Source organism: Panicum hallii, chromosome 7 (genome assembly GCF_002211085.1).
Source record: "Panicum hallii strain FIL2 chromosome 7, PHallii_v3.1, whole genome shotgun sequence".
Classification (NCBI taxonomy): Eukaryota; Viridiplantae; Streptophyta; class Magnoliopsida; order Poales; family Poaceae; genus Panicum; species Panicum hallii.
In genome coordinates this window covers 42329864-42340832 of record NC_038048.1, presented here as the reverse complement: position 1 = coordinate 42340832, position 10969 = coordinate 42329864, and the positions used below count along the sequence as shown (strand labels likewise).

The window sequence follows — 10969 nt, the reverse complement described above, 5'->3', positions numbered from 1 at the left end:
ATTTCGCTAGATTTCAATGGAAAATTCAAAAATTTAAAAAAAATTATAAAAAGTAGAGAACTTATTTTTATAAAAAACTAGACTTTCTCTTGATTCCAGAATATTGTCACATATGGAAAGCAACAATTGTTTGCTTAGGGAAAAAATATTTTTATCTAACTACCCGTTACCATCCACTAACCCGTTAACCCGTTAACCCTTCCACCACACTGTGGCCTCACGAGGACCACAGTCACTCTCTCTCCAACCACATGTCCAACCTCCTGTCCCTTTCCTCATATTCCAGTTCACTTTCCCCAACCTGCCTCTCACTTTCCTCACACGCGCGCAAGCACAAAGCAAGAGAGTGGGCGATTTCAGCTCCGTTCACCGATTTTCGTGCGATTAAGGCCGATAATCAATATATATGCGGCGATTATCGATGATGCTGCAGCTGGGAGCGAGAGAGCTGTGATCGTGGCGTCGATAATCGAGGTAAATCGTTGATTATCGATTTGTATGGGACGATTTTCAGTTCAGTTTAGCTTCTTATTTATCTGTACTCACTGATTTGGCTAAATATATTACAGTGGTATATAATATTTCTTGGATGGTTGGTTGTATCACATATTTAAAATGTAGACTGCAGCGTTAGATATTAGTCCTGGGGAAAAGTTTATTGTTGTACAAAATGCTATGTTAAATAGGAAAACAAATTAAGAGTGAGTATCATTTATTCGTAGCATAATTTTGACACAGACATGGTTCGATTTTCCTCTTGTAGGTGAATGTCTGATAATCAGGACTTAGTTTGGGAACATGGAGAGAAGATTGGCACTGGCTTCAAGTGCAAGTATTGTCGTGTTGAAAAGAGTGGAGGAGGGGCAACACGGCTAAAGGACCATTTGGTACACCAAGGGAAGAATGTGAGGTATTCTCCCAATGTTCCTAAAGAAGTGAAGGAGTATTTCGGGCTTCAGATCGACAATAACAAGCAAAGAACGAAAGCAAGATATCGTTGAAAGTTAAGAGAAGATGAAGCAGCTAAAACTGAATATGTGGACTTAGAGACCGAGAATGACGACCATAATTTGGAAGCTACTCTCCGACAGTCGAGAGAAGAGCATGAGTATAGAGAGAGAGGGCTGGTCAACGATATGAGAGAGGTGGTGGTTCCAGATCGGAGCAAGTGAAAGGTACGCTCCCATCTATGCTCACTAGGAGCAAGACACAAGTGCCAGACCGTGTGAGAGACTACAATCTTGCTTCTGCCTCTGGCCCAAGACAACCACGAATTGATACAAGCCCATGGACGGAAAAGGGGAGAGGGGCCAAGAGCAAGATTGGAAGAGCGTAGGCGAAATTTTGCCATGCGACTGGTATACCTGGCAAGAAATTAGATGATCCTTACTTTAGGGCAGCTTTCATGGAGATCCAAAAATATGGTGAGATTGTATGCATGTGCTAGTTTGCATACTATTACATCTATGCTTATTTTGTGTTAACATGTTTGTGTGACAATGTAGGTACAGGAGTGAAATCACGTACTGGGAGGGAGGTTGATGGAGTTTACTTAGACGACGAGAATGAGAAAGAGATCATAGAAGAGATCGACAAGTGTAAGCATGAATGGCCTACTTATGGTGTAACAATCATGTGTGATTCATGGACTGGTCCAATCCACATGAGTGTCATAAATTTTTTGTTGTACTGCAATGGTACAATGTACTTTTGGAAGTCGTTTGATGCCACAGGATATTCACAGGATGCTGATTTTATTCTTAAGGTATGTCGAACTTGGATCCATTGTATTCATAGGATATCGTATGATTTTATTCACACAATATTCATAAGATGCACACTAATGGTTTGTTAATACATGCAGCTCATCAAAAAGATTGCGAATGATGTTGGCACTGATCATGTTGTCCAAGTAGTGACAGATAATGGATCCAACTACAAGAAGGCATGTCAGTTGCTCAATGCCGAGTATCAACACATAGTTTGGCAGCCATGTCTTGCCCACACAATAAATCTTATGCTGAAGGACATTGGACAATGGTCAGACCACGAAGCAATCATTGAGAGTGCTAAGAAGATATGTAGTTGGTTATACAACTCCAATTCCTTGCACTATATGATGAAGTTAGCCATTGGAGATGAACTGGTTAAGTGGAATGCAACAAGGTTTGGTACAAATTACATGTTCCTTCAGAGCTTCATGAGGAAGAAAGATCAATTCATGCAGTGGATGATGACCCTAGAATTTTGGGTTTCTCGCCATTTCAATTCAGAACAGGGAAGGTATGCATACGCAAACCTCACAAATTTAGATTGGTGGGCAAACATGCAGTATGTGTTGGAAGATGTGGAGCAATTGTATGTTTTCTTACGGTTTGCCAATCAAGATCAGGTTCCAACTTTAGGTGAAGTGGTTGTGCAGTATCAAAATACAAAGCAGACATATGCTGCCAACTTAAGTCAGAAAAATCCGACTCGTTTTCAACATATCATGGAGATAATAGATAGGAGGATGTCCACTGTCATACTAGGGACTTATGTACAAGGTGCTTGTGCTTTGAATCCGATGGTGAATTATACCATGGGGACAACAGATTACTTAATGATAGATTTTCGCAAATGTTTAGCAAGGATGTGTGATACAAACACAGCGGCTGCTGCACTTCAGAAAGCTGTGTTTTTTAAGCAAAAGCGAGGAGATTTTGCTGGAGAGCTAGCTAGGAGGATGGCCACTGATCATGCTACTTCACCGGCTAGTTGGTGGTCTATGTTTGGTAATGATACTCCAACACTTTAACGCCTTGCAATGAAGCTTCTCTCCCAATGTGCCTCATCAAGTGGATGTGAGAGGAATTGGAGTACTTTTTGCCTTCATCCACACAAAATTGCGAAATCGGTTGGGACACAAGAAGTTGCATCAGTTGGTTTTTGTGAACTACAACCTTCGACTTCGTATGCAGCGAGCAGGAAGCACAGTTGAGCCTAGTGACTTTGATCCTGTGAGTGGAATGATGGATCTTTCATTCTATCGCCAACGAAGTGCGATTGAAGATTGGATGGAGCACAGTAGATCTAATGCCCCTCCAACATTGGATGAGGACTCTGATATTAGTGATGTTCCTCTTCCTAATCCAATGTTCACTTCTTTAGCAGAGGACAATGAAAATTTAGAGCAATGGGCAGGTGAGAATGTTGGTGGTACACATCTTGGCAAGAGGAAGATCAAAGTTCTCCGACCTCGGCGTCCAGAAAAGAAGGGAAAAATGATTAGGAGCCCTCCAGAGGAAGAGCTTGCGAGCAATGAGACAACACCTGAGCCTAGTGGTGGTGGTGATGAAGGCAACACTGATGATGATGATGACGATGACAATGATGATGGAGGGAGTGATTATCCTGTATCTAGTCAAGCTAGTGGAAGGAGTGATTGTAGTATGTCGCCTATTAAATTTACCGGGGAGACAGATTTCACCCATGCCACATAAGATCAAGATCATGGTTAACCCATGTCACAACGGAGGACGACAAACAACCAACATCGATCTGATCCTCGAGAAGGTGATAGCTCCAGCTCAGTGAGTTCAACCTTCAGCTATCCACGTCCACCCTCCTACCCATATCCATACCCACAACCATACCCATATCCGTACCCACAACCATATTCACACCCACCACCATATCCAAGCCACTTCATTCAACTACCGGTACATCTTGGCATGAGCACTAGTGGTCAGATTGGTGAATTACAGGTATGTATGTACATATATTACAATTTCATCATTATGTGTTCCCCTCTTATTTGAGTTCATTTCAATATTTATGAATATTATTATGGATATCACACGTACCAGCAAGAAGAGACCGAAGAATGATTAAATTGATATGCCGAATGCCTTCATGCATGGATTATGTGCTTGCTAGTTTGTATGTGGCTTGTATAGACTATGTACTCTTGTTTCTATGCACTATGAGGTTTGTATGAACTATGCACTCTTTTATTTCTGTGAACTATGAAGTTTGTATGGACTATGCACTCGTTTGTTTATATGAACTATGCACTTTGTGGTTTGTATATATGTGCAAATTCATGTGCTTTATGCAATTTTATGGGTAAAATAAGTAAACATGTTTATTTCTTAGGCAATTCTATATGCAAAATTGTGCATGTATGTGTAATTTATCTAATATAATATAATACATAACCTAAAAAATTAAATGCTATCGAACCTTTATTTTTTTTCACTGCCAAAACATATTTTCAGTAGGCGAAGCGATAAATCGTTCAGTTTGCATCGATTATCGACGATAAATCGTTGATTTTTATTTTTTTGAATTTAGGTCTCTTTACCAATCGGTTTTGGCGATTTTTCACCGATTTTCAACCGATTATCGTTACCGGAACTCACTGATAAATGCTGCATCGGCGGTAATGTAATCCTCGGACGGAATTCGCCTGCGGTACTTTCCCCTCACCAACGTGTAAGGTCGGGTCCATACATCATTAACCTAGCTGCAATGAAATATAGTTTAGAGGATTCGTGTCCCTCCTCCAGTAGTCTGTCACTTTGACACGGGACACGGGATAGAGGACACAATCACAATTCACAATTCACAATTCACATGGAGCAAAAGAGACGAAACCGGCCATAAACGTGGCTCTAGTTAGTGGTGAGGCCCATGAACGGTGTGGGCCAATGAGGCCCATGAAGGGTGGGCCTACGACCACCACCGGCACTCGGAGAAAACTTTTTTTTCTTTGTATTATCATCAAAACTGCTAAAAAGAGGACGATCAACCGCCAGATCAATTCGTTGTTAGAATACCACCATTTCGCATATGGGTACGAGTGTGTTTTGTTCCTCGTAGGAAACGGCTTCTTTGGAGCGAGGGCTCGCGCATCACGAAGTGCGTGTGAAAAAGAGTGGGGAAGCGGCAATCAAACCCGTCCCACTAATCCGGCGTCATTTCGCTGGCTACATGATCGAGCATGGAAATCATGCGTTTTGCTTTTGCCTTCCCACTCAACATGCCAGATGATGGCGTGCAAGCGTAGGTACAGCGCGGTGTGGATCTACGCGGGCAGTGAGCTGACGAAAACAATGGGCTGCACTGCGTTACAACTAGTACACCAACTCCTCACTTGTTTTTCTCTTTGCTGCAAGACCATGAAAGGAAAAATCCTAGTAAAACATGAAGCACTCACTCTACACGTAGTAAACCATCGGCTCTGCATCGTGCTAGTACCAGTGCAGTTCTTTGGCACTGCTTGCTAGTGCCACAGTGCTCCTACATTTGTGCCAAATTACCAGCGGTCTGAATTTTCGGCGATTGATCAACTGATGCACCTTTTGGCAATATTTTGTCACCACAGCTGTATCACTGAATGCACCAAATATTTTTGGATAGCTTCTTTGTACTAAAACGAATCTGCATAAATTTTCAGATAACTTGTACGGCTCGTCTACTCCTCGTGCTCCACTCCATTCCGCCCCAGCACGCGCGTCACCCCGCCCCACCGCAGAAAATCATCACAGCAATCGAAGCACCGGCGCCACACCACACCCTGTCACCAGCGCCGCTTCACCTCGATTCCCCGAACCTTAACCCAGGGTCAAAACCTAACCAGACCCCCCAACCCAACCCAACGTCCCTGCAGGCATGTACTCAGCCCCGAAACTGCAAAACCCACGCGCGCGGCCACGCCCCCAAACAAAACGGCCACGCTAAACCCCTCCCCCTCATTTATCCCCCACGCTGCCCATCCTTCTCCGGTTTCACCCCTTCTCCTCAACCCAGCCGCAGCAGCAGACCCGCCACCGCGGCGCCATGGCCACCGCCCCCCACAACCACCGCGGCCACCTCGTCCTCCTCGTGCTCTCCCTCGCCGCGGCATTCGCCGCCGCCGCCGACTCCTCCTCCCACAACATCACGGCGCTCCTCGACGGCCGCTCGGAGTACACGCTGTACAACAGCTACCTCTCCGAGACCAAGGTGTGCGACGAGATCAACAGCGAGCACACGGTCACCGTCCTCGTCCTCACCAACGGCGCCATGTCCTCGCTCGTCGCCAACCTCTCCCTCGCCGACATCAAGAACGCGCTCCGCATGCTTACGCTCCTCGACTACTTCGACGAGAAGAAGCTGCACTCCCTCGACGCCGGCTCCGAGCTCACCACCTCGCTCTACCAGAAGACGGGCCAGGCCGCCGGCAACATGGGCCACGTCAACATCACCGACCTCCGCGGCGGCAAGGTCGGCTTCGCCTCCGCCGCGCCCGGCGCCAAGTTCCAGTCCACCTACACCAAGCGCGTCGACACGGAGCCGTCCACCCTCTCCGTCCTCGAGGTCTCCGACCCAATCACCTTCCCGGGCCTCTTCGGCTCCCCGTCGGCCTCCTCGGTCAACCTGACGGACATCCTCGACAAGGCCGGCTGCAAGCAGTTCGCGCAACTCATCGTGTCGTCCGGGGTCGTCAAGATGTACCAGGCCGCCATGGACAAGGCGCTCACGCTGCTCGCGCCCAACGACGACGCGTTCAAGGCCAAGGGCCTGCCCGATCTGAGCAAGCTCTCCAGCGCCGACCTCGTCACGCTGCTGCAGTACCACGCGCTGCCGCAGTACGCGCCTAAGGCGTCGCTCAAGGTCGCCAAGGGCGACATCCCGACCCTGGCCTCCACCGGCGCGGGGAAGTACGACCTCTCCGTCGTCGCCAGCGGCGACGACGTGTTTCTGGACACCGGCTTGGGCAAGTCCCGCGTCGCGTCCACCGTGCTCGACGACACCCCGACGGTGATCCTCAAGGTGGACAGCTTGCTGCTCCCGTCCGAGCAATTCGGCGGCGCGCCGTCCCCCGCGCCAGCGCCCGAACCGGCCGCTGACGTGCCCGCTTCGGCCCCGGCTCCCGAAACATCTGCGCCCGCGCCCTCCCCCAAGGCCGCAGGCAAGAAGAAGAAGGCCAAGTCCCCTTCGCACTCCCCGCCCGCGCCCCCGGCGGACTCGCCCGACCTGGCCCCCGCCGACGCGCCGGAGGGTGACGCCGCGGACAAGGTCGACTCGAAGAAGAACGGCGGCGCCTCAGCGGCCGTGAGCTTCGCGGCCACGGTGGCCTGCATCGCCCTGCCCGTCGCGGCCTTCTTGTGAGCGGGCGAGCGGCAGGTGTTCGACGCCGAGCCCCGCGTAGTTGTTCGCTCTCTGAGCATGCGTGATCTGACGCAATGCAATCTGTTGTTGCTCGTGAGTTCTCGTGGGCTCCATTGATAATTTGATATGCTCATCAGGTGTTTCTCCTTCTTCCTGGTTTGCTGGTTGGTAGGTAGTAGAAGTAAGAATTATTAGGATTTGGTACTCCACTTCTCAGGTGGAGACGGAGAGCTCGGAACTGTCATTTGAGGTTGATTTGTTCTTCTGTCCTGTGCTCCTTCCAGCTGCATTCTACTAGCTATTTCGCATGATTACTTGTGATTCTTTGATCGCCCGGCGATGACTGTCGTGGCAGGGGATGAGCTTGATCTGGCTACTTTTGATTAGCGCTAGCGATTTCGTCATTCCTGATGGAATGTAGGGACTACGAAAGCAGGCAGGCAGGCACAAATTGTGACCCGTATTAACTCAACTGTTAAACTTGGGAGGTCCAGTCATTTTCATCAGGAGTCTTCAGTCTTGCTTATGGAGGACTAGTGTTTTTTTGTGTGCATTTTTCACATTCATTTACCTCGCTTCATGGTGCATCATGTGACTCTGCGCTGAGCCCTGGAGCCGTGGACGTGGCTATCAAGTATCAACCGTATCCTCGCTTCTGCCTTGCACGCTGGCCGGCGCTGCTCCGGCCGTGGTCCCCCTGGGCGGAGAGCATCACCGAGCACGCACGCCCAGGGAAACCGAAAGCGACCGCTCGGACCTCGCATAGGCCGTGGCTGTACCCGGGGATGGCTGCATTGTCTCGGTTTCGTCGCGTTTTTTGCCGAGCTTTTTGGCAGGCAGGCGATGCGTGCCTGCCTAGTGCCTTGCCTCTGCGGCGCGCCGTCCGTTCGCGGCCTGTTGGCTGGAGCGCCGCGTCTCCTTCCTCTCCCCAAGAATTCCCTCGGCTCCTTGCCCCGCCCCGTTCCCGGAAGCGGAGTGGCCGCTGGTTTTCTGCGCCGGTGGCGTAAGCTTACGCAGAGCTCCGGCGGGGCTTTGCTACGCGTCTCGAGTCTCGACGCCTGAACACGCTCCTCGGAGCAGCCGAACAAACGATCGACGACAATACCTTGTGAGCCCTCGTCAGTTCGTCCCCCTGCTCCCTGCCCCGGTGTCCCCTGAGGGCAATTCCGTAATCTGGGAACGTCAGCAACGGCTGCCTCGCGTGTCCGTGCGTCGGTGACTTTGTTGTGTGGGCTCACTAACATGTGCTTGTTTTTTCTAAGCGGTAGATCTTGAAGAGTTTTGACCTCCTGAATCCTGGAGCAGGTCAGCGTAGGACTACTAGCTAGACACTTCTGGAAGATCCGGTTAAATAAATATTGCATGTGTCGTGTCCCTATACAAATGCTGACTGTGCGGTGCTGGGACTCCACTCGCGCGTGCCAACAACGTGTGGAAAGAGAAGTTCCCGAGGGGAAAAAAACATGTGCAGAGAGAAGAGAGGTCAAATCTAGAGCAAAATTCAGAGAGCAGAGGCCCAGGACAAAGCTTCTACGCTTAAAAGGATTTGACACTTGCATCTGAGCTTGTCTTTGTTTGTCGGGTGAGTTAACCAAGGACTAGTGAAATGAAAAACAACCGGTGTCGGTCATGTGGCGATGGAGTCATGCACAAGAAATTCACACAAGCTGTGCCTGAGCCGGTGAGCCCTGAAGTCGTCCACCACACAAGACTCGAACGAAAACATTGGCACTCGTGTGGTTGAACATGATTGCGAAGAGTCTAGTTTGGTGCTTGCCACTGAGCACCCTTGACTAATCTCTCAGCCTAATTTCACCCCTCTAGAGGCCGTAGAGATAGAGCTGACCATTTTACTCCTGCAACTGCCAAGACTGCAACCTCAGTTCGGTAACTGTTTCACTGTAAACTTGCAGTGACCAGACCGTCGTCGCGTGATGGAACTTGAATTCTTGAAGCCATGTGCAGTGTTCATCGGTTGCTGCTTTTGGAACCTGAATTCCTGAAGCCATCATGTGCAGTGATATTACTGCATTCGACATACAGTAGTTCCTATACAGTAGTTCCTATTCCTTGTTTCTGTATTACCATCTTTTTTCTAGACCACTTAAGCCCACACGAGTATCCCACTTCAACTCACCACTCGAGCCCCCATAAGCTGGCAGGCGAATAGTGTAAGCTGCATCGCTTCAACTGATCAAAACTTGGAGGTCCAGTTCTTGCAGTTCACCGCAAAGTCACCTCATGATTCGTGAAAGATCGCTGTATTCTGCCTTACAATTTTATGTGAACATGCATACTAACATACGACGGTAACTGAACAGGAAGCTCACCAAGTCACCATGCAACCTCATACAGGTGCACGCCTAATTTCCTGCTCAGCGGCCTCACTGCAAGTGTGCAGCTGTAGGTGACTCGGTTGTCGGTAACTGCACGCAATGATGTGGAGGTAGAAAGGGACAGTGGGGAGCACAGGGGAACACAGAGAGGCGCAAGTGCGCCACCGCGCCACTGTCACTCTGCAGTGCCGTTGGGGTTTTCACCGCGGTCACTGACCATCGTGCGCGCGCCACTAGCACTTGATAGAGTGGTGGACTGGTGACAAACCGTATTGGGCAAAGGCAGCATCTCACTTTAGAGCGTGCTGGAGGGGGAAGATCATTGCCGGCTCGGAAAGGAGGCGCTATGGACGTTGCTGTTGCCTTGCAGAGTTGCAGGTGAGAGACTTTTTTTTTTGAAACATAGGTGAGAGACTTTGCGAGGGAACGGATGAGCCCTTTGCAGTTTTCTACTGGTAGTGCTAGTGCACCGCTGAAAGCCAGTGTGCTGCTGCTGCACACAGCAGCACAGGTGGTGCCTTCTCTTCTGTTGAACCCAATCGTGGCCTGATGATTTTGCACTTTTGCTTCTTGATGACAGATAAAAGGCTGGCCCAGTATGCAGCTCATTAAGAGGTTAAGGGCCCGTGCAAATTTCTTGTTTGGTTAGCCGTGCAGTTGTCTCGATAAGAGGCCCAAAGTGGAATAGAAAGCAGAAAATTTTAGGGCCCAAAATTGATGTCCTAGACTTCTCTCCAGCGAGCACTACAGGCCCAAGAATAACTGGGAGCCCGGAAGTCCTCGCAAAAAAAAAAAAAAAGAAAACGTAACGAGGGTAAACAAGAAAATAAAAGAAAGTCTGCTCAAAAGAAAGAAGATAAAAGAAACTGAAGAAATGATATGTGGGTATTTAGCAGAAATTCCACGCTTAACGGTAAGAGATCGTTGTTGATCTTTAAGAAAACGTTGTTGGCCATTATGTCCTTCAATTCAGCACGGACTCGGATATCGCAGAGACTCAGAGGTCAGAGCACACTGCGCACCAGTCAGCTAGAGCTTTTTTTTTTTAGCAGAGACCCGGACCCTGAGAACTTTGTCAAACGAGACCTTCAATTCACGTGCATGATAGACACATTTTGCGTGTTATGTGTATCAATCACGAAGTGATTAGATGATTGGACCAGTTCATTGGCACATAGACGTGCCGAGCTTTATTGCGAAAGAAGGGGAAAGCTTGTAGGAGTAACACGTAAGGCATCTCTTCTTGCATTGCATGTCAGCATGTCTCATTCTTACATGCACAGACTTTTTAAAAAGGAAAAAAAATTGCATGTACAGCAGCGGTAAAGGCACATTCGGTTGTCTGCATACTGTCTCGACCCGTTGAAGATTCTCAGCTGGATACAGTTACAGTCCACGGTAAATCTTCCAAACCACCGTCTTACCACGGTGGGTACGGGACAATTTTTATTGATCTGCACCAATTGATCCCTTTCCCCGTTCCATTTCGTGCCAGG

At 48.7% G+C, this 10969-nt stretch overlaps 1 protein-coding gene across 1 annotated transcript; it reads left to right on the top strand.

The window, feature by feature from the left end:
- The first annotated feature begins 5723 nt into the window (after positions 1-5723).
- On the top strand, positions 5724-7445 carry LOC112900153 (fasciclin-like arabinogalactan protein 8). The gene has a single exon (XM_025968922.1). It carries the CDS (start codon positions 5824-5826, stop codon positions 7135-7137), a length of 1314 nt encoding a protein of 437 aa, XP_025824707.1. The 5' UTR covers positions 5724-5823; the 3' UTR covers positions 7138-7445.
- Positions 7446-10969: the final 3524 nt, after the last annotated feature.